Source organism: Gambusia affinis, linkage group LG03 (genome assembly GCF_019740435.1).
Source record: "Gambusia affinis linkage group LG03, SWU_Gaff_1.0, whole genome shotgun sequence".
Classification (NCBI taxonomy): Eukaryota; Metazoa; Chordata; class Actinopteri; order Cyprinodontiformes; family Poeciliidae; genus Gambusia; species Gambusia affinis.
In genome coordinates this window covers 15916472-15940223 of record NC_057870.1, presented here as the reverse complement: position 1 = coordinate 15940223, position 23752 = coordinate 15916472, and the positions used below count along the sequence as shown (strand labels likewise).

The following is a 23752-nucleotide window of genomic DNA, read 5'->3' as shown; positions in this document are numbered from 1 at the left end:
GTTGTCGTTTATTATCATTAGTATGTTCTACAAACTTCAAGAAAAAAAAAATCCTTCAGTTGACATAAAAGCTGCAGGACTTCAACATAGGTACAGCAACAGAAATAATTCAAGAAAGACTTTGTCTTGTTTTGATGTCTAGATAAGTTGGTGGTTAACAACGATCCATCAGCTCTTTGAGTCTGAACTGTTATGGATTCTGTCTTTTCCTCTGTCTCGTTTTTTTCCCCTCTTTTATCTGCTTACACACACACACTGCAGCTTACATAACCATGTTTGTGTGTTACATAAACAGACTGAAACTGATTAGACTACCCTTTAGGGAGGGGAAAAGATTGCAGAGAAGAATAAAAGCTAAATTCGCGCTACAATCTGAGCCTCACTTGGTTACATCCATAAGGTTTGCTAAGTTTGCTGGACGGTGAATGTAACTCTGTATCTGTTCCATTTGTAAGACATGTATGACTTGTAACATTTGATCATTTTTTGGCATTAAAACCTATTTTTATATATATAACAAAATCTCATTATTTCTTAAGGTAATTTACACCGAGGGGTTCTGGTCGGGTCCTGAACAGAACCTGCAGGGCAATGACTCTAAAAAGCAAAAGGTTGCTCTGACTTAATTTAAAGGCTTGTTGTGACCTATACATGGAAAACTGCAATAGCAACAACTTATAAGGCTTTCTTATTGGGCTTCTTTTCTGTTTCTATGATTAAGGATTTCCTTGCTTAGTCTGCCAGTTAAGCCACATAGTCATGTCTTGATAAATTTGCACTCGTACCATAATTTTCCAGATGATATACTGAACAAAATAAAAAACTTGGGATGTTGTTTTATGACTTAACCAAAGCTTTTTCCTCTGACTTGTATCCTGTGCAAAATTAAACATTTTCTGCAGTTTTTGAAAAATCATGGAAACATAACTTAACATTAAACTCAATAAATAGTTGTCAGGTTTTAACTATAGGTTCCCCACATTGTTTAAATTGACTTTCAGTTGTCAGCATAGTCTATGGCTATTTCACACCTTTATTGTAGCATCTGGACTTATTTAGATCATCAATGTTTATTTATTTTTTAGCTATATCATATCATTCATATTTCTACATATATAACTTATGAATTTGTCAAACACAGAACAAAGTACAGTAGATTAAATTCAAACCTTCAATAAGCACAGTTTTCTCTTTTAAGTTTGTTTGTAGAAAGATCCCAAACAGAGGATTTAGTAACTTTGTATCACATCTAATCTAAAAACTTATACAAGCAAATTTCACATTTTCCAGACTTTTAAAGCTGCAGTGAGACACTGCATGATCTAATCAATGTTTCTGAAAAGTAAAATATGATGTAAGCCATTAAAGAGCAATAATATTTCACAGTGTGCATCCTACCTTGCTCTCTTTTATGATGCTGGTTACCGGAATGAGCACGCCAAGCAGAGCACATAGCGATAAGCACTGAACTACTCCCCTGGCCTGCCATCAAACAAAATCCCTTCCAGCCTAAGACAAAATATCCGCTAACTTCAAAAGGTTTTATAGAAAGGGGTGAAATCGGAAACTCAGCTAAAGCCCGATTACTGTGTTGTCACCCAGGTCGCACAAACTTCAGTTCTGAAAGTCACAGGCCGGCGCTCTGGTTCCAATAATAGAGCCGAGATGTTTGGCAGCAATAACACGGCTCTGTGCAGTCAGGTGATAACAAGGGGAGCGACGTTTTGCCAGACCCTTTAAATATGCTCCACTAATATTAGACCACTCAGTTTTAGATCAAATATCGGACCTGGAATTCTATCCTGTTACTAGAGGTTAGTCGGAAACTTTAGAAAGTCACATAGCAGAGCATTAAAACTGAGCCCTGATAGTGGGAACTGGATCGACTTTAACAAACTTACTTCAGCATTGAAGAGCTGGGAGGAAACACATCAGCAGCCGCCAACTCAGCGGCGGATTTTGGAGCAGAAGCCGCAGGTTGATATGCACCACTTGGAGGTTTTGTCATCAGAACTTCCTCGTCTGAGGAATTATCCTCGGATGCTCCGAGGAAGAACTTCAGACGCTCCCTAGCCCTTGGGCTCAGCATCGGTGGGACGGGGTTTGCAGGTTCCTGGGTGGTCTGCAGCGGCTGCCCTGAATTTACCTTACAGGAGGCCTGCAGAGGATCATGCTCTGCGCTTTTGGCTGAAACATCTGCAGACTCACTGCTGGATTTGGATTTGGGAGCAGCTGTCGAACGCTGGCCTGAACGGGAGCTCCTCACTGCAATGAGGACGTCCTCCTCATCTGATTTCTTACTTGTCCCAGGCATTACTGCTGTTATGGTTTTATTTATCCATAGTAACATTAATATCCAGATGACCGTCAAAGCTGAAAGCAGGAACATTTAAGACATCCCCCTGAAGCTGTAAGGAGAACAAGATGGAGATAATCAAATGAGAGGAAAGGTTTAGTCTGATTTAATCTGTGAAAAATTTAAGAAAAAGGTTTTATACTCAATTTTAACAATCAAATTTTTCGTTTTTTAAGACTTTTTTCCGTTAAAAATCTGGACTTTTATTTTCACCAATGCAGTCCTTAGATTTACATATTCAGAGTATCAGAACGCCCATCTTGTTGACAAGCTCATTTCTATTTATGTGGTTATTTACAGGTGAACTCTACTTCAAATTATTAGCGCCAGCCCAACATGTTTTCATTGTTATTTTTTAAACTAGGAGATTAAAGCCATAATTTCACGAGAACTCCAACATTAAAATAACGAGGCATGACTTTGACAAAAGTTTTATACATAATAGTTTATAGAAATACTTCATCTTTTATAAAATTATTATCAGTTTGAAGAAAGAACCACACACACTGAATTGATCATTCAATGATTTTTTTTCCTCATTGAAGTAAGTGTTTACTTGTACTTTTAAGATGCTTTTTCTGGTAAAACTGCATCTCTGTTCTGCTAATATTTTGACTGTATTGTCGTAATTAAACAGGAATCGTCGTAGTCCATCCCTAAGACTCCATCCCTAATTCACAGGAGCCACCTTTTGAAGACATTTTCTGTCATCTGTAATTTATTTTTTCTGAAAAGTAAGTGAGGAAAAAAAATCAATTAAAACTGGACATTGAAATAAGTATGAAAAAAAAATCTGAGATTTTATTTTTAAGCCAGACCTATATATGAGACCTTAAACAGTGTATGTGCAGCTCTGGTTTCAGCTGTGTGTCTACATTCACTCACAATAAAATTAATTATGGTTATGATAATTGTCACAGAGATGCAGAATCAGTCGTGCTTTATGTCCTTGTCTTAGACTTCAGTGAACTGAGAAAACTTGTTTTTTTTTCAAGCCGTATTTACTTCTGTTTACTATTCTAATCAAGAGATTTCCTTTGAAGCGATAAGGAGTCAGGAACTCAGAGGTTTCTGGCTCATATTAAACCAATTCATGTGCGCATGAGTGTTAATGAAAAGCTGTAGCCTCTTCCCTGTTTGTCAGTGGGGGTATGTGTCCCTGAATGGCAGCAGGATCCGAAAGGAGACATTTCCCAACCATGCCGGGTCCAGTAAACAAGCTGCTCTAAACAGCTGACATAGAGCTAAGTGTGGCTGCTCAAAGTGGGCCAAAGGTCAACTCTGAGAGAATGGAGATCACACAAACTGTGGTTATTATGACTTGGATGGTCTAAGTTAAAACATAAATAAATATATTTTAAATGAATTGCAGCTATTTAAAAAAATGTAACGATTGTTTTGATCCTTACAAGAAGGTGTTTATCCTCTCTGTTAATATCGGCATCACATGAGGATGTTTTCTTTAAACATATTTAATTTCTAAATGACAATGAAGGTCTTAACGAAGCAAAACAGCGACTAGTTCCTGTACATTTTGTTAGTTAACATTTAAATTCAGTAATGTTACCCTTCAATTAAACAGAATAAATTATGAGTTTAGCTCCACGCGGACCTGAACGAACAGAAATACACAACATATCAGACTTCTGTGTCTTGTCATTTGCGGGCTGATTTATGATTATATCCACAATCTGACTCTTTCTTTGTCGAATTATGAGCTAAAAATAAGCACCACAAATGTCTATTTTTCAACATGATAACAGTGCTTATATTAAAGGTGAAATGATACGATTACAAAGTGATCAGTCATATATAGCTGTACATTTTTATCATTTTCTTCCACTGCAACAACAAAATAAGCAATCCTGCTAGCTGCTAGTTTCGCAAAATATTACGGTAACTGATATGAAAGTCATAGTTTATCAGTATAAATGTATAAAACTTTGACAGGTTTTATTGTATTTTTTAACCGAAAAGAAAAATCATTTTTGTTCAACTGGGTGGGGAGAAATGAGGGGCCGCTCAGCGAAACCCGCTAGCCACAGATTTATCATTTCCCAAGCCCGATGTAGACAAGAATGTCACCTACCATCAGCCACTGGTGTGTCTTCCTCTGTCCGCCCCGGCCAGCTCCTCCTTCTCCCGGCAGCGATAGTAAAGCAGTCCCGTGGAGAGAAGCCTCAAGCTCCTCCCAGAAACCCAATCCTACAAAGTTCGTTTATATATACAACACGTCTCACTGTAGAAGTGTTCAATCTGACCATCAGATGATACGCGAGCGTACTCCCACTAAGAATCTGGTTGATATCATAATTTTCCATCCTATTTTTATACACTTGTTCTGCTCTGCCAAATTATTACATCGCAGCATTAATATTAAAGACAGTAAATCTATTTTATTCTATTATATACAACAGCATTTTGTAACAAGTAAACTTTAATCACACCGGCGCATAGAATGTGTTCAACGGGAATCATCTTTCCTTAAATAAAGGATCTTTGTTGTTTCTCCTCCGCTCTCGCGGCAACTGCACGAACGCGCCAAAAGAAGAAAACCTAAATGGTGTCACAGCAGCCTTAACAGAGGAAGAAAGAAAGCCGACGTTTAAAACTACTGCATATATTTTCCAATGTGACAAACGTTGTTTGTACGTCGGGATTTAGGGTTTAGCTGATAACTTGGGTTGTTTACTGCCAAAGGCAAAACGACATAAGATGGTTTTGCAGAACAGCGGACGATACAAATCGGACAGGGGCCACAGTGGAGCAAACCAAGAAAACCAGTAAGTTTCGCTAAAGTTGTCTGCCATAAATATAGCGAACTAACACGAGTGAGGTTGGTGTCCTAAAGAAAATAAGACATTAAAGTTGTTACGTGTTTGAATCAGGGATGATGGATCCTCCATGTCGGCGCTCAAGCGGCTGGAGCGCAGCCAGTTCACCGACGACATGGACGCCCGCTTCGGCTTCGACAGGATGAAGGAGCCCGGGGAGAAAACGGGCTGGCTGATCAACATGCACCCTGTGAGTACACACACTTCCTTAAGTGGATCTGATTGATCTCTATACAAGACACTGAACAGGAGGTACTCGTGTGTTTTTATAGACTGAGATTCTGGATGAAGACAAAAGGATGATCAGTGCCGTGGACTATTATTTTATCCAGGAGGACGGGAGCAGGTTCAAGGTGTGCTCACTAAAAATATCAACATCTAGTAATATTTGGCAAAAGTTTCACACAACACAGCTTATCTATATTTTGTCAGGTTGAACAGCTAAGAGTTTTGACTGTTGTGTGTTTATTTCTGCTTTGCAGGTGGCTCTTCCCTTCAAGCCTTACTTCTACATAGCTACTAAAAAGGTAGGTTTGTCAATAATCTTGGTGTTAGTCTTGTAACCCTGCATATTAAAGACATTAAGAGTATATTGTTTCCAGAACTGTGAGAGAGAGGTCATCTCATATTTGTCCAAGAAGTTCCAAGGAAAAGTGGCGAAACTTGAAATTCTCCCAAAGGAGGACTTGGACCTGGTGAGAGCTTCTGTTTTATCTTGGTAGCATTCAGATAGTAAAAAGAAAGAAAATTTAACTCGACAACATGCTCTTCCCAGCCAAACCATCTAGTTGGACTGAAGAGAAGCTACATCAAGCTGTCATTCAACACAGTGGACGATCTAGTCAAAGTCAAGCGTGAGATTTCTCCAGCCGTACGCAAGAACAGAGAGAGGGAGCAGTCCAACGACGCCTACACATCAATGTTGTCAAGGTAACAATAATCCATTATGCAAGTCCCTAGGGCTTCACGTTGATGCTTGGCTGATGGCGTTGTGTGTCTCAAAGTGCTCTGTCAGGAGGCAGCGTGATCTCAGCCGATGAGGACGGGACGTTGAAGAGTATCGCCGATCAGCTGGACAATATCGTGGACATGAGAGAGTACGATGTCCCTTATCACGTCCGAGTGTCCATCGACCTCAAGATTCATGTGGTGGGGATACGTTTCTTTCATGTATTTGTCTTAAAGGTTAGTCATTGTTTACTCTAATTGGTACCGGTTCTGCTTTACTCAGGCTCACTGGTACAACGTCCGATACCGAGGCATTGCCTTCCCGCCAGAGATTGTGCGACGAGACGATCTGGTCGAGCGCCCGGTGTGTAGATGTTATTTATGTTGGACAATAGTGATAGCCGTGTGCTGCCAGAACATTTCCCTTACACTCTGCTCGTGTTTTTATGCGTTTAGGACCCAGTTGTTCTGGCTTTCGACATCGAAACCACCAAACTTCCTCTGAAATTCCCAGATGCAGAGACGGATCAGATTATGATGATCTCCTACATGATCGACGGACAGGTTGGTGTGACGCTTTGCTTTGGCTTTTCCTGTTGTTGGTGTTGTTTCTCACAGCTCTAATTTATTTCCTTCAAGGGTTTTCTAATCACGAATAGAGAGATTGTCTCCGAGAACATCGAGGATTTTGAGTTCACCCCCAAGCCAGAATATGACGGACCTTTCACAGTTTTTAACGAGGATGATGAGGTTGGTGAATTTTAGTTGGAAAAATAAACACTGTTTTTTTCATTATTTATGGTTTAGGTAGTGTGTGGTTTTTATTTCTGTTTTATTTATTGATTTTCGTAGCTGTGATTTATTTTGGATATTTAAAATATCTTCCAGTGTTGAGTGTTCAGTACAAAATTAAACGTTATTACTCTTTGAGAGGCCAAACTTGCACTATTATGCTATTATCAATATATTACTTGAAAATGATTTCAAAACAACAATATTACTGCTTATCGCAATAAGTTCTGGGTCAGTTTTATTGTCTAGAGTAATTTGTTATTTGTTGTTGTGTAATTTGAGCTCATGTTGAGATCAAATAGCGCTCTTTGCTGCACTGGGTTTTATTTGGATGTATCAGAGTGAAGGGGGTTAAATACAAATGTATAGACAGTAGATGTGTAATAACTTGTTAATTGACTCTGGTTGCAGGCTGCTCTCATCCAGAGGTGGTTTGATCACGTTCAAGAAACAAAGCCGAACATCTTCGTCACTTACAACGGAGACTTTTTTGACTGGTGAGCCGGATTATGTTTACATCTAAACTCCACCAGACTGAAGCGAGGATTTGCATTACACTTAAATTTTATGGTTAATTTGAAGAAATGTGCAAAACCATCATATAAGCAGTTAGTTTTTTTTTCTCTGTAGGCCTTTTGTTGAGACTCGCGCGGCGCTCCATGGACTGAGCATGTACAGGGAAATCGGTTTCCAGAAGGACAACCAGGGAGAGTATAAATCCAGTCAGGCCATCCACATGGACTGCCTCAGGTGGGAACAATCCTGACACTCATAAAATATTAAGGCTGAGGGATGAGTTCATCATGTTTCCGTCCTGCTACTTTTCTGTTTCAGGTGGGTAAAAAGGGACAGCTACTTGCCTGTGGGAAGTCACAACCTGAAGGCAGCAGCGAAGGCTAAACTGGGCTATGACCCGGTGGAGCTGGACCCAGAGGAGATGTGCCGAATGGCAACTGAGGAACCACAGGTACAGAAACGGATTGGTTTACTTTAATCACTTTTTAAAAAGGCATTTGGATGTTCATATTTTTTTTTTTTTGTATGTTTATATCAGACCCTAGCAACCTACTCTGTGTCAGACGCTGTGGCCACATATTACCTCTACATGAAATATGTTCACCCCTTCATCTTCGCCCTGTGCACCATCATCCCTATGGAGCCTGATGAGGTTTCTCTCCTTGTTTCCTGTTGTGGAAATAAACTGAAATCACTACAGCTTTTAATGAGTATCTGTTTCTTACAAAGCCTGTTTTTCCTGTGAACAGGTGCTGCGTAAAGGTTCAGGCACCCTGTGCGAAGCCTTGCTCATGGTGCAGGCCTTCCACGCCAACATCGTCTTCCCTAACAAGCAGGAGCAGATCTTTAACAAGCTGACGGACGACGGCCACGTCCTGGACTCTGAGACGTACGTGGGAGGCCACGTGGAGGCGCTGGAGTCCGGAGTTTTCCGCAGCGACATCCCCTGCCGCTTCAAGATGGTGAGTCTGGATCCTCTTTTCTCTCTGCAGCAGTTCTTTGTATCAAGATGTGACGGCCCGGTTTGATGCGTCCACAGAACCCGGCTGCCTTCGACTTTCTGCTTCAAAGAGTCGAGAGGACGATGCGTCACGCCGTCGAAGAGGAAGAAAAGATCCCTCTGGAGCAGGTTACCAACTTTAACGAGGTATCTGATTACGTTTTTATTTTCTCTAATTTTTATTGTATAAATCATCATTGTCATCTTTATCTCATAAACTATGATGCCTTTACAGGTATGTGATGAAATCAAAAAGAAGCTGACCTCCTTGAAGGATGTCCCAAACAGGATCGAATGCCCCCTCATCTACCATCTGGACGTCGGGGCCATGTACCCCAATATTATTCTCACAAACCGTCTGCAGGTAAACATTTAAAAATCTTTAAAAAGATACTATTTACTGTAGAAACGGGTGAGATTTAGTCTCTCATATATATTTTTTTCTCTTCTAGCCATCAGCTATGGTTGATGAGGCCACATGTGCTGCCTGTGACTTTAACAAACCCGGGGCCACCTGCCAGAGGAGGATGGCCTGGCAGTGGAGAGGAGAAATCAGTGAGTCAGCCACATGTTGTCTTGTTACAATCACAAACCTCAATGTACTTTGTTTGGCTGTTTACAGGCCAACACAAAGCTGAACCTTGAAATTCAAAGGTTGATGAAGCATAACTTTGAAATTCAAGTTCAAATAAATCTGTATACATGCACCTGTATCCAACCTACCTTAATAAACACCTCATTAAGCTTCCTATTGCTGCGGTTACAGCTGAACATCATTTGTGATGTTTCATAAATCAACAGACTTACTTTTTTGCCAATTTCATATATTTTTAAGACAATACCATTTACGTCTGTGTGACGGTGGGGAAGTGAAGTCACCATCCTTGACGTATTTTTTTAGTTTAAGAATGTTTATCAGGCTTTAATATTTCCTGATTGTTCTGAAAACATAAAAAATGTGCCTTAGGAGTGCTTAAAAAGTGATTTAATTCGACATCGTGAAAGCTGTAAGATCTCTTGAATTTCCAAAACAGATTAATTTACTTATGAAAACATCCTGCATCTCTTGTCAGTGCCTGCAAGCCGCAGTGAGTTTCACCGCATCCAGCAGCAGCTGGAGTCGGAGAAGTTCCCACCTCTTTTCCCCAACGGCCCTCCTCGGGCTTTCCACACTCTGAACCGGGAAGAGCAGGCCAAACACGAGAAGAAACGGCTGGCAGGTAGGGTCTGCTGGGGGCTCGCTTGAGGTAAACTTTGGTTTTAAGAAGCACTAATACCTGAAATCTGCTTTTGTATCAGATTATTGCAAGAAGGCTTACAAGAAGACTCACGTCATGCGGCTTGAGGAGCGAGTTACCACCATATGTCAGAGAGAAAACTCTTTCTACGTCGACACAGTCAGAGCTTTCAGGGATCGCCGTTATGAATTCAAAGGACTTCACAAAGTATGTTCTGTATTTTTTTTAAAATAAATAAATAAAGCTTATGTTGTTAATTAGTATTGTTTACTAAAACTTGTCCTTTTCTTTCATTACAGGTGTGGAAGAAGAAGCTGTCAACAGCTCAGGACAATGGAGATGCTGCGGAGGTGAAGCGCTGCAAAAACATGGAGATTCTGTACGAGTCTCTTCAGCTGGCCCATAAATGTATTCTTAACTCTTTCTATGGCTACGTCATGAGAAAAGGGTAGGCAAGCAGTAAAAACATCCACTTCTGCTGCTATGAGCTGTGATTTTTGCTGCTGCAGCTGGAGGCAGAGGTGCAGGCCTGATGCTGTCTCTGTCTCAGGGCGCGCTGGTACTCCATGGAGATGGCTGGCATCGTGTGCTTCACTGGAGCCAACATCATAACTCAGGCCAGAGAACTTATCGAACAAATAGGGTGAGTGATTTGTGTAAAACACGATCCTGTAGATTTTCTGCTAAACTGTGGCGCACACTGAGATCGGAAAAATGTGATATGCAGAAAAGAACAAAATGCATGAAATTATTCAATCACATGTTTCTTCCAACTACATTTGTTTTGTACATCCTAATCATCATAGAACTACGAAATGAGAAAATACCAGACCCCTCCCCCCACAGTCCTTCATTTAAATATGCAAATAGTAAACTCATCCATGCGTTTATCTTCAGTCGTATTGATTATTGTAACGGCGTCTTCACAGGTCTGTCCAACAAATCAATCAAACAGCTGCAGCTGATCCAGAATGCTGCTGCTCGTGTTCTCACTAAAACCAGGAAGATAGAGCACATAACACCAGTTTTAAAGTCCCTCCACTGGCTCCCTGTAGCTCAAAGAATAGACTTTAAAATACTGTTGTTAGTTTATAAATCACTGAATGGTTTAGCACCACAATACATTAAAGATTTGCTGCTGTTGTATCAACCTTCCAGACCTCTCAGGTCTTCTGGTTCTGGTCTGCTCTGCATCCACAGAACCAGAACCAAACGAGGAGAAGCAGCATTTAGCATCTATGCACCAAAAATCTGGAACAAACTTCCAGAAAACTGTAAAACAGCTGAAACACTGACTTCCTTTAAATCTCAACTAAAAACCCACTTGTTTAGAGTTGTATTTGAAAAGTAATCAATTGTAAATTTATTGACAGAATCTGACTTGATGTCGTGTTTTGATTGTTGATTCTATGTTGCATTGTGTTTTTGTGTTTGATTTGATGTAAAGCACTTTGAAATGCCTTGCTGCTGAAATGTGCTATACAAATAAAGTTTGATTGATTGATTGATTGATTGATTGATTGATTAAACATTCCCAGCACAGGCGATTCTTTTGGCTGTACTGTCAAAAATCCTGTTTATTCTCAGAAGCAGAGGAACTCGTTAGTTCTCGTCTTTTAAGGTTTACTGGAAACGTACAGATCCATTCAATAAGTTGTTATTAAAAAGTCAATTTATTTTATGAACTTTAGCACTAAAATCTAAATACATTATATAGGTTAATTATGTGCAGGGGAATTCTTCATTTTTGTTAATTATGATAATTTTCCGCTTACAGATTATTAAAACATGACTCTTAAGATTTAGAAAATTATATCAGCCCAATTTAAAAAAATCAATTTTAATTAATAAATGTGGCCTTAATGAAAAGTATATATAATACCTGCCAGTCTACAAACCATTCTGCTCCGTCCTGGTTTAATTTTAAAAATTTGCCAGTGATTACAACTTGAGTGTGCAAAACTATAAAATCTTTAAAATTATATATTTTGATTTACCATGTATATAGTCACTAAAAAAAATCTGTGTTTTGCTCTTTTGTCCTGTTATATGAGAACTTTGTTATGTTGTTTTAAAGAATTACATGGGTTTGTCAGAAAGTAGGTGTTGGAAAATGCTCATTGTTGCTATTATTCTCATTTTGTGTGCAACCCAGGAGGCCTCTGGAGCTGGACACTGACGGAATCTGGTGCGTCCTCCCCAACACCTTCCCTGAGAACTTTGTGGTAAAAACCAGCAATGATAAAAAACCTAAAGTGACCATCTCTTACCCGGGGGCCATGCTCAACATCCTGGTGAAGGAGGGATTCACCAATGATCAGTACCACGAGCTGGTCGACCCAACGGCGCTCACTTACAACACCCGGTCAGAGAACAGCATCTTCTTCGAGGTGGACGGACCGTATCTAGCAATGATTCTGCCTGCCTCCAAAGAGGAAGGGAAGAAGCTGAAGAAGAGGTAAGCTAGACATCATTTTTGGGGTTGTTTTCTTCTTTGAAATTTAATTTGCTTTGTTAAAGGCTCCCCCGCTTCTTGCTTAGGTATGCCGTGTTCAACGAGGACGGCTCATTAGCTGAGCTCAAGGGCTTTGAAGTGAAGAGGAGAGGAGAGCTTCAGCTCATTAAGATTTTTCAGTCCTCTGTGTTTGAGGCATTCCTCAAAGGGACCACCCTGGAGGAGGTCTACGCGTCAGTGGCCAAGGTGGCCGACTACTGGCTGGATGTGCTTTACAGCAAGGTGGACGCGTGCAGTCGAGCGTTTTGGTTCAGGGTAGATCAGGAACCCGCTGACGTCACCATTTTTCTCTGCAGGCCGCCAACATGCCGGATGCGGAGCTGTTCGACCTGATCTCAGAGAACCGCTCGATGTCCAAGAAACTGGAGGAGTACGGCGAGCAGAAGTCCACGTCCATCAGCACGGCCAAGAGGCTGGCCGAGTTCCTGGGAGACCAGATGGTGAAAGATGCTGGTCTGAGCTGTCGCTACGTCATTTCCCGGAAACCAGAGGGTTCCCCAGTCACAGAAAGGTGGAGCAGGAACACAGCTGCTTTGTTCATGACACCATGCAGAAGTAACATCATCGTGAAACACTTCTGTACACCTAAAAGTGTCTGGAAACCGTATGAATTTAGTTTATAGTGGCTAGAATATGGAGAACCTCACCTTTATCAGGATTGATTTGTTATAAGTGCCTTGCAAAAGTATTCATATCCCTTAATCTGTTGTTGCATACTGTTGTAAAATGTTGAATATTTTGTTCTGTCAGTAAATACATTTTTCCTTCACCACAAAAAGTGAAAAGCTGTTTTTCAAAACTCCCCGTGGATGACAGTCTGTTCTCCCATAAGTAAAAGATCTGAGCTCAACTCTAATAGACACCGTCTCCACATTTCCCCTTCAGGGCCATTCCTCTGGCCATCTTCCAGGCTGAGCCCAGCGTGAAGAAACATTTCCTCCGGAAGTGGCTGAAGATGCCCAGCCTGCATGACTTGGACATCCGCTCTGTGAGTCCTACAATCATTTTTTGTTAAAAGCCTAAAATCTCCCTCGGTTTCTTGCCTAAGTTCTGCTCGTTGACGTTTAATATTTTATGTACTCATTTCCAGATCCTCGATTGGAGCTATTACATCGAGAGGTTGGGTAGTGCAATCCAAAAAATTATCACCATCCCTGCAGCGCTGCAGCAAGTAAGTCATTTTTCCGAAATGATCAACTCATTAGACATGTCTTAAATTTATCCAAAGATCAATTTCAGTTACCTCTGTTAATTACAAGGTGAAGAATCCAGTTCCCAGAGTGAGGCATCCTGACTGGCTCCACAAGAAACTCCTGGAGAAAAACGACATCTACAAGCAGAAGAAAATCAGCGAACTGTTCACCAGTGAGGGCAAGAGACAGGTAGCTTCAGCAAGATGCTTCTGAAACTTTAAACACAAACGGCTTCATATGGGTAAATATCACATGCACACGTTTCTCCACAAGTATTTTTTTTCTACGTCTTTCACAGATTTCCCATCAGCCCCTGGAGGCTGGCCAAGCTGCAGACATGGAGGACTTTGGGGCGGCACCTCGACCCCTGCAGCCCGCTATCCTCATCAGCACCAAGAGGAAGCGGGCCTCGCAAGGAGAGGACAGCCAGGTGGAATCCCAAGATGTGGAGCTCACACAGTCCTGGAGGGAAATCCTGGGACCTCCACCTCCAATGGGAAAAACGCGGGTAGGACACCTAGAATTTATCTTCTGTTCATTTTAAATGGAGCCGCCTTAATTTTTTCTACTTTCGTCTAATTTGCGTCTGCTTTTTGCTTCTTGTTTTATTAACAACCCCAGGAGGAGCGACTGGTGTGGCTGCGCTATCACAAGAAAAAGTGGGAGTTGCAGCTGAGGCAAAGGAAGGAGAAGAAGAAGAGAAGGAAGCTGCTGGATGGAGAACCACAACCGGTCGGAGGAGGAGTCATTAGAGGTGGCCCCAGCACCGGGCTGGGAAGCTTCCTGCGACGGACAGCGCGCAGCATCCTCGACATGCCGTGGCAGATTGTGCAGGTGGAGAAAAATAATCACCTTTTCTTACAGTCTCAAATTTGCTCTTGGGCACATTTGGTTATGTCACATTGCAAATAAATAAAATACAGTTTACAGCTTTGAATGCTGCTTTATGCCTGTTAATCCCTTGCAAAGAACAGTCATTTCAGTGACATTATTACTAAATGTGAGATGATATACGTCAGATTGCAGAGACCAACCACCCTGGTCTGTATAAGCTGTGGGCTGTGATTGGAAACGATCTTCACTGCATGAAGCTCAACATCCCTCGCATCTTCTACGTCAACCAGAAAGTCCCAAAACAGGACGAAGGAGGAGTTGCGTACAGGAAGGTTTGCATTATCACATGTTTTATTCTAGATGCTAGTTATTTCTAGATGCTGCAAAAGAAAATTTAAATAAAAAAAAGAAAAACGGGTTGCAATGTGAAGGTCAGTTAGAAAATCATCTGCATCTTTAGGTGAACCGCATGCTGCCTCGCTCCAACATTGTGTACTACCTGTATGAGTACTCAGTGCCAGAGGACATGTATCAGAACCACATCAATGAGATCAACGCTGACCTCTCTGCACCGGACATTGAAGGAGTCTACGAAACACAGGTTTCTTGTTAATGTGTTTCTCAACACACTATAAAGTCTCCTCCATCCAAAACTGCAAATTCCTACTATGAAACCAGAACATAACACAGATTCTGCTCCTCATCTTCATCTTAGGTCCCCCTGCTGTTCCGTGCGCTGGTGCAACTGGGATGTGTGTGTATGGTAAACAAGCACATTGTGAGGGATCTGGCTGGCAGGGAGACCGACTCCTTCGATCTGGAGCATCTGGAGATGAGATCTCTGGCCCAGTTCAGCTACCTGGAACCTGGTAGGTTCTGTTTGAAGATGCCACCAAACGTTAAAGTGATGTTTGGTGAAGGGGGTTGCGTGAGTTTTTGGATGTCAATAACCTGTGGATCACCAACAGGATTTTCCAGAGATCATCATAATGTTTTTATTTAATCATTTCTTTATTTATCTGATTTATACGCCAGATTGTATAATCTTGTTTTAATTTTAATCTAATTGCCAGTTTTATTCATCACTGTTGTGTTTGCGTTGCTCTCAGGAAGTGTTCGCCACATGTACCTGTACCATCACAGCCAAGGCCAGAAGGCTTTGTTTGGCCTCTTCATCCCCTCTCAGCGCAAAGCCAGCGTCTTCATTCTGGACACAGTAAGAACAACATGATTCTTCTAGTTGTCCCACAAATCTGAAAGTTTCTCAAACAGCCACACCAGCTGCAGATTGATGATTTAAAAAAAAATAAATTTTTACCTCGGTTATTATTTTTACTTTTACGTCCACTAATATTCCAAAGCGTTGCTCTTGGTTACATTTAGTAAAGTCTTACGTTTTGCTGCAAATTTGTGTTTTCAGGTCAGAAGTAACCAGATGCCCAACCTGAGTAATGTCTACACGGCCGAGCGCACTGCCCTCCTGGAGAAGACGTCAGAGGAGCTTCTGCCTCCAGAAAAACACACCTTCGAGGTTCGAGCTGAAAATGACATCAAGGCTGTATCCCGAGCTTTGCAGCGCATCTTGCTGAACTACAAGGTAAAATGCACTAATAATACATTAGTAAAACCGTTTGTTTTATTAAATATGCTCAGTGCTGAAATCACAACCATCTCAAATATAAGAATTTCAGAAATTAAAATTCTGAATTAAATTCAGAATTAAAATTCTGTTCAAGTGTTCAGTGTTTAAAAAGTCACCCTAAGTTTTGCAAAGATACTCTTAACAACACAACTGTTTTCGTCTCTTTATTTAATGAGAAAAATCTTAAAAAAACACGTACCAGAGGTGGTGACACAAATTTGAGTCACAAGAAAAAAGTGTAGACTTGTGCCATACAGATGTGAGACTTGAGTCTTGTTGAAAATCTTTACTTGATGTCAATAGTAGTGACAGGAAGCTGACATGTAAGCTACAGGTTGCAATGTGGACAAAAATAATCACTATTTGTTTCGGTATTTACTGGTTTTTCAAAGTAAAAGTGTTGTTTATAAGATGGTTTTTGTTTCGGTACAAATATAAAGATCCAATAAAGTAACTTGCTTTCACAAAACACTGTTTTCCTTAAGAAAATTCATGGATTGATTTGGAACAATTTCCCAATATTATCTGATGGCTTACTTTTGATGAGAAATTGTTTCTGAGACTTTACCTTGGACTTTCACCTGGAAAAAATAAAATTTATGACTAGTACTTCAGCAATTCTGAATCTATTTTCTTTGCCGGAACATTTCATCCATCCCAATCAGAAGCTGAAACATTTAGCTGTTCATAAATATGTTAAGGGACTTACAGGTTTCTTTGTGTGGTTTTTCCAGGACGAGCGTCGGGGACCCACCCTCATTGCTGTGCAGTCTAACTGGGAGCTGCAGCGACTGGCAGCAGGGATGCCTGTGCTTGAGGAGTTCCCAGTGGTTCCAGTACACGTTGTGGACGAGATCAACTACAACGTGCTGGACTGGCAGCGGCACGGAGCCCGGCGCATGATCCGCCATTACCTCAACCTGGACAGCTGCCTGTCGCAGGCTTTTGACATGGCCAGGTATTAATAACTCGAACTGTTTCACCATTTATTTTATATCACTCTTGCACACTTTGTAGATAATAAAATAACGGCTCCTGGTTTTAGATATTACCACCTTCCTGTGGGGAACCTTCCTCAGGATGTGTCGATCTTCGGCTCTGACTTGTTCCTAGCGAGACATCTGCGGAAACACAACCACCTGCTGTGGCTTTCTCCTACAGCGAGACCAGACCTGGGAGGAAAAGAGGCTGACGACAGTCGTTTGGTCATGGAAAACGATGAGAAGGGTTCTGTGGAGATAAACTCTCAGGGATGTTACTCTACAGGTACACAAGCATCCGCTCTTTCACAGGAATGGACAGGAATGCTTTTAAGCCTTTTATTTCTGCTGATTTTTTGTCTACTTGCTTCTTTTCACCAGCATGTGTGGAGTTGGACTTGCAGAGCCTGGCGGTGAACACGATCCTCCAGTCGCAGCACGTCAACGACATGGAGGGCGGAGCCAGTCTGGGCGTCAGTTTTGATGTGATCCAGCAGTTCTCACTGGAGGACATGATGTCAGGAAACCAGGGAGCCAGCGCTCTCGCTAGCTACGACGAGACGGCGCTCTGCTCCAACACCTTCAGGTGCAGAAACGTCTGGGATGTGGGTGGCAGAAATTTTGAGTTGTTTTCCCTCACTGTGCCCTTCATGTTTTCTGTGCAGGATCTTAAAGAGCATGGTGGTCGGGTGGGTGAGGGAGATCACCCAGTACCACAACGTGTATGCAGACAACCAGGTGATGCATTTCTACCGCTGGCTGCGCTCTCCGAGTTCGCTGCTCTACGACCCGGCGCTGCATCGCACCCTGCACAACATGATGAAGAAGGTGTTTCTGCAGTAAGTCTCAGCAGTTTTTCCACCTAATGAGACATGAATCTGGTCTCAAATTACGAAAACAAATCCTAGACATATCTGTCTATTTTACTTAAAATATCATCATCATAATAATAATGATCAAAAACCAAGCTTCAAAAGGATCAAAAGATATCTCAAATTTTTGCTCGACCTTATTTATGTATACTTTCATGTTGTTTTATCAACATGAAATATAGTGCTGCATGTTGTCATTCATATTCTGTTACCTTGTTGGTTTGGTGCATCGTGGCAGAGGTTTCTAGCCTGTCATTGGACAACGCAGAGTCAAACCGAGGCAGCTAACTATGCACACACTCATTCATATGAGGGCAATTAAGAGAAGCTAATAAAGTTAAAATGTATGTTTTTGGAAAAAAGGAAGAAACCAACAGGCATCTCCATAAACCTCCATAGTCACTGGAAAATCATCCAAACATCACACAGATGAGCCTCAGCAGAAATCTAGTAACTGTCCCTGCCAACCTGTATTAGTACAACTACCTGTAAAATACTCATGAACATTTAGGAAGGGAATTTAAAGAATAAACATAATAAAGATATGCCATCATAAACATGTTATTTGGGTTCTTCTGTCCTTTTTTTGTGCTTTTAATCTTCATCATTGTCTTTCTGCTGTCAGGCTGGTTGCAGAGTTCAAACGTCTGGGGTCAACTGTGGTGTACGGGAACTTCAACAGGATCATCTTGTGCACAAAGAAACGAAGGATAGACGATGCTATCGGCTATGTGGGATATATAACCAAAAGGTCAGACATTCATTTAATTGGTTTTAACATTATATTAACATTATAGGGGGGGAAAAGCCCCTTGCAAATGTGTTTATATCCATTGAACAGGTTTGAGTCGGTCTGTGTGGAAAGGATCTTATGACTAACGCTGGGCCGTTCTAACATGTAATTATGGTTTGTTTGGAACCATAGTTACCATTCCATTGTAGCTCTGTGCATCTATTATTGTCATTGTGTTTGTCCTTTTCAGTGTTTAAGGAGCTGTTTTTCCAGAAATCCTCTTGTTTAGCTCCCACTAAACAAGAGTGTTATCTCAGTGGAGTAAACAATTGTTTGATACATTTTTAAATGTATAAATTGAGTTGGATTTGGATAAAAAGCGGCATCACATTTAGAAACCAGTCAGCAGTTTTGTGGTTTGAAGAAAGTTAAAAATGATTTCTGTAATTCAAAAGAGAAAAATTCAGTTCAGTTTATTTACATAGCACCAGTTCACAACTAATGTCTCAGTAATCAAACAATGCAATCAATCTCAGTTTGTTTTTCAAATTGATTAAAAGTTTTTCTCCTGAGGAAACCGAGCAGATTGCGTCAAATCATTAACTTGCAGCATTCAAACCTCAATGACTATGAGGTGGCAGAAGAATTGCTCGCTCATTAGTTTTGCAGTAATGCCTTGCACACTGAGCGATGATGGAAAGAAAAAACTCTCCTTTAACTGGAAGAAACCTCTTAATACTCAATTGTAATATTTTCTCAATAACTTAAAGTGCAAAAACTTACTTAAAGGTTGGATATTTTTGTTTCTTAATCTCTGTCTTTAAGCGATGGAAATCTTTGTCAATCTGCTTCTCTTCTAGCATACATTCGAGAGAAATCTTCCACTCTCTGTCCATCACCTTCTCACGTTGTTGGGAGTTCCTGTTGTGGATGGACCCGTCTAACTATGGCGGTGTGAAGGGAAAACTGCCTTCCAGCGTCTTGTATGGAGAGGTGAGATATTCATATAACATTGTTTTATTGTAATTCAGACCTTATCACACTTTCATGAAACCTTTTATGAAATTGATGTAATTTCTCATCTTATTAACCAGGAAAGGGAGATTAATGAGTTTGATTCTTATTCTTTCCATAGCCATTCCGGAATGTCTTCCAAGTATCTTAAACATCACACGTTCAAATATCTTAAATGAAAAAATTGTCAATTAAACACTAGATGAACATATATAAGCCACTCTATGTATAAAATTCATGAACATTTTTATTTTTTTTTCCTTAGGTTTTATTGGCTCTAGTGGCCTTTATGTGATAGTTAATTGACAGGAAAGTAGGTAATGAGAGAAGGGGAAGACGTGCGGTAAAGGTCGCCAGGCCGGGACTCGAACCTGCGACAGCCACGTTGAGGACTAATATGTGGGTGGTGCTTAACCCCTGCGCCATCACAGCACACCCTGGACATATTAATTTTAAAAGGGCAAACTCATGTCCTTCTTTTGTATTATTAAAAGTGTAGTGTTAAAGTCTTAACCTGCAAAAATAAAAGATGGTGAAGGAGCAAAATGACTGGCAAGACCCAAAGTTAGCTCTCCAGTATCAATGTTTAGTTGATCTTCATGTGTAGAAAATACTATGCGCCGGAAAATAGCTTCAATTTAAAAACTATCCTAGCTAACTCTTTTTTTCTGTAACAACTTCCACAACGAAGAGTGTTGTTGTCTGTTCACTGATCGAAAGAAGATTTGAGTTTGAGTTTGGTTACTATTTTTTACAACAGCAAAGTTTTGCACTTCATGAGCTTAAAGGTCATGATCTTTAACATGGTTAACAATGATGTGTGTTTATTTATTTTATTTTTTTTAGGAAGGAGCCAAACAGAAGAAAAGAAAACAAGGAGAGGAAGATGAAGAGGGCAGTGAAGATGAAGACGAGGATGATGCTGAGGAAGATGATGGCGATGCGGAGACTGATGAGGTTGAGGAGCTGATTGAGAGCAACTGGAATGTCATGCATTATCTCCCCCAAACAGCTTCCTGTCAGAAATACTTCCTCATGATTGTGTCTGGTAAAACAAAAACAAACACCTACACATATAAAACATGTTCCCTCTTGAACTTTTAATCTATTTTAGTCGTTCTCTCTTCCCATCCCAGCCTACATAGCTGCAGTTTACCACAGCATGAAAGAGGAGCTGAGACGTAATGCTCCTGGAGCTACGCCAGTCAAGAGGCGCGCAGGCAGCCAGGCTTCCCAGCAGGCAGTCGGGGACTTGAGTGCGCTTCCTGGTAAGACTCCGTTCAGGAGGCAGCTTCAGTTACTAAAGACTTGATTAATTTCTCAAGATGCCTCTTACACTCATTTCCTTTCCTTCAGGAATGATCTCCTTCTCCCAGGAGTATGTGGCCAGCGAGCTGACGCAGAACATTTTCACCATCACCCAGAAGATCCAGAAAAAGGTGACTGGGACCAGGAATGCAACCCAGACCTCAGAGATGTTTCCTGTCCTGCCCGGCTCACACCTGCCGCTCAACAATCCGGCGCTGGAGTTCGTCAAATACGTCTGTCAGGTGGGCTGGGTACCACGATCTCTGCAGTGCAGACGTTTCTTTGAAAACTTCTTTCACAGGATTCCCAAGGCTGGAAAAGTGACACTTGAATGGATTTTTTTTTCTCCCATTTAATTTTTTATGGTCTAAGACATAAGAAATGTGCACTTCTTAAAAATGAGTAGATTTGTACATTTTATTTTTATGTAGATAGTCTCCTTTATCTTTGTGTGCCACACTAAAACTCTTATTTTCGTGTTTTAGTTTTGTGGAGGTTTTCCAAAGAAATTGTTAAATAAAACTAAGGTCAGTTTCGCATGGTATTTTATCCTGAAGACCGGTTTTAATTTTTGACGTAGTTCCTGCAAACTCTCACGTTTTTTAAATAAACAAAATAAGTGTCAATGATTACAATCTGATTATCAAGACCAGTTTTTATAGTGTGTTTCAATTGGTAAAATAACCTGATTGAGTCTAGACGTTAGAAAAGGAATAAAATGCCTGTTTGAAACTCTTCCCTACCTGTATTATACTAGAATATCCAGAATGATTTGAAAACTAACATAATAAAAAAATTAAACCTGAAAATAGATAATCTGAGGGAGCTTTACTCTCATTTATCACTGAATAATTAGAAACACAACCGATGACCCATTTATTAACCTTTTTGTCTGTCTTTTACATCTCCAGGTCCTTTCGCTTGATGCCAACATTGTGAATCAGGTGAACAAACTAAAGAGAGACCTGCTGCGTCTCGTGGATGTCGGAGAGTTTTCGGAGGAGGCCCAGTTTCGTGACCCTTGTAACTCCTACATACTGCCAGAAGTCATCTGTCACCACTGCAACTTCTGTCGGGACCTCGACCTCTGCAAGGACCCGACTGTGGCACAGGTACGTAGTGCCTGTTAAACTGGTAAATTATAGATTTGTAACAACATCTACATCTGGGGAGACTAATATCTGAAAGAACTTTGTTCTGATCTTAGGATGGGTCGGTCTTACCTCAATGGTTCTGCTCAAATTGCCAAATGCAATATGAAACTGAGTCTATTGAGACGGCCCTGGTGGATGCTCTGCAGAAGAAACTTATGAGCTACACTCTGCAGGATCTGGTGAGTAAAACATGTCAAATCCAGCAGCATCAGCTCAACTCCGGCTCGACTTTTTTTTTTTAAATAAAACTCTAGTTTTTATGTCAGGAGCCCCATTAGTAGCTGCTTTTCTTGTTTTTTTATGATTGTATTCTTGGTTATATAAATATAATTCCTTAATAATCAATTTGAATAAAAGGTTACCCTGGGGACAGAAAAGATATCTGTCTGTCTAATCCAGCTTTCAATTAAAGTAGATTTAGTATCTGTAATTTGACTTCTTCAAGGTTTGGATAAATGTGGAAAAAGGAAGTGGAGCATGGAAAACATATTAGTATTTCCAAACTGTGTTCTCTTTACCAGGATGTTAATGTTATATCCATCTATTAGATAAGATTAGATTTATTAAGATTATTAGTTTTCCTGTTTGTTTGTACGTTCATCCATCCCTTAATCACTTATTGGTCCATGACTAGTTTGTCCATCAGTCATTTGTTGGCCCATTTTTTTTTGTCATCTATCTCCCCATTTGTGTATCCTTCCATCCATCCATTATTTATCCATTCATACCGTTCTCCAGGCGTCTTTTTCTCCTTTCCTCCATTCTTGCAATCATCTGTTCGGCTACCTATTCATCTGTCTGTCACCTGTTTGCTTTATCTATTCCTCTGTTTGTTCATCATCCAACCATTCCTTCATCCCTCTGCGCCCTCTGTCCTCTTCGCTGTCTGGTTTTTCCAGACACCATATTGAAAGTGTGAATCTGAATGTGTTTCATAAATTTCTGATGATCTTTTCTCTGCTTGTCCTTTAGCTTAAAATGGTTTGAAAACTCTAGAAACATGAGATTGGAAAAGTGTGGCACTTTGGCATAAAAACTGCTTAGGGGCCTGTTATAAGATACCATGTTAGAATCAAAGTACTCACGCTCCCCAAACTGTTGAGCCAGTAAAGCGTCTGAGTGTTTGACTCATTTCTCACTTGACTCGTTTTGACAACATAAATATGATTTTTAGGTCTGCACCAAATGCAAAGGGGTGAAAGAAGCCAACATGCCCCTTTACTGCGCGTGTGCCGGAAACTTTGACCTGACCTTCTCAGCCAAGGTTTCCGATCGCAGAAATGTTTAACAATTTGAATCAGTTCTGAAGCGTATAATAAGTCCTATTGACACCGATCTTTATTCCTTTTAAAGAGCTTCTCCGAGCAGACCGCAGTGTTTCGAAACATAGCTTCCCACTACAACATGCGATTCCTGGGGGAGACCATCGACTGGCTGCTTGAGATGAGCCCTCAGATCAGCCAGAGCAGGCACTGAAACGGGACACAGGGTGACGATTCCTTCCACAGTAGATCTGCTTAACACTGAGAGCTGAAACCAGTGCAGCTCAGCAGCTGTCAGATCAGGTTTTGTGACTATCGATCCAATAATCAATAATCATAAGGACTGTTTGCTAGCAATGAGAAACAGGTGGAGTGTAAATATTGTTAAATTCTTGTCTATTTTCCATTTGAATTTATGTATTTGTATGAATTTCAGATTGTCAGATGATAAATAAATAATGTTTGAATGGTTTAATTGTTTGTACTGTTTCTCTGCTTCATACTTGAGTTCCAAGAATGAAGCTGATTTTTTCTGATTTTGCTTCTTTTTCAGTGGAAATG

The 23752-nt window shown here is 40.7% G+C and overlaps 2 protein-coding genes across 4 annotated transcripts in view; one reads left to right on the top strand and one right to left on the bottom strand.

Moving 5' to 3' along the window:
- acacb (acetyl-CoA carboxylase beta) overlaps positions 1-4556 on the bottom strand; it is a 29138-nt gene extending 24582 nt beyond the window's left edge. For 2 of the 3 annotated variants that reach the window (XM_044111520.1, XM_044111521.1), the window contains exons 1-2: positions 4446-4556; positions 1902-2408 (exon numbers count right to left, since the gene is read on the bottom strand). In XM_044111520.1, the coding sequence (XP_043967455.1) occupies positions 1902-2389 (488 nt within the window). In that variant the 5' untranslated portion in view covers positions 2390-2408; positions 4446-4556. Of the gene's footprint in view, positions 1-1398; positions 1544-1901; positions 2409-4445 lie in introns of those variants that run through there. The other variant, XM_044111523.1, reaches the window with a different exon arrangement.
- Positions 4557-5004: 448 nt separating this feature from the next.
- Positions 5005-23666, top strand: pole (polymerase (DNA directed), epsilon). The gene is made up of 48 exons (XM_044112397.1): positions 5005-5139; positions 5245-5380; positions 5463-5543; positions 5673-5717; positions 5793-5885; positions 5966-6120; positions 6195-6339; positions 6422-6502; positions 6595-6702; positions 6778-6888; positions 7342-7427; positions 7561-7680; positions 7765-7897; positions 7985-8098; positions 8196-8408; positions 8486-8593; positions 8682-8810; positions 8899-9001; positions 9520-9666; positions 9746-9891; positions 9984-10132; positions 10235-10327; positions 11840-12142; positions 12226-12421; positions 12496-12710; positions 13085-13187; positions 13290-13370; positions 13459-13581; positions 13691-13900; positions 14014-14226; positions 14412-14558; positions 14687-14827; positions 14942-15095; positions 15336-15442; positions 15647-15823; positions 16603-16826; positions 16914-17134; positions 17230-17434; positions 17514-17687; positions 18346-18471; positions 19314-19446; positions 20314-20515; positions 20604-20735; positions 20824-21017; positions 21687-21887; positions 21983-22108; positions 23104-23193; positions 23283-23666. Exons 1-48 carry the CDS (start codon positions 5072-5074, stop codon positions 23403-23405), a joined length of 6885 nt encoding a protein of 2294 aa, XP_043968332.1. The 5' UTR covers positions 5005-5071; the 3' UTR covers positions 23406-23666.
- Positions 23667-23752: the final 86 nt, after the last annotated feature.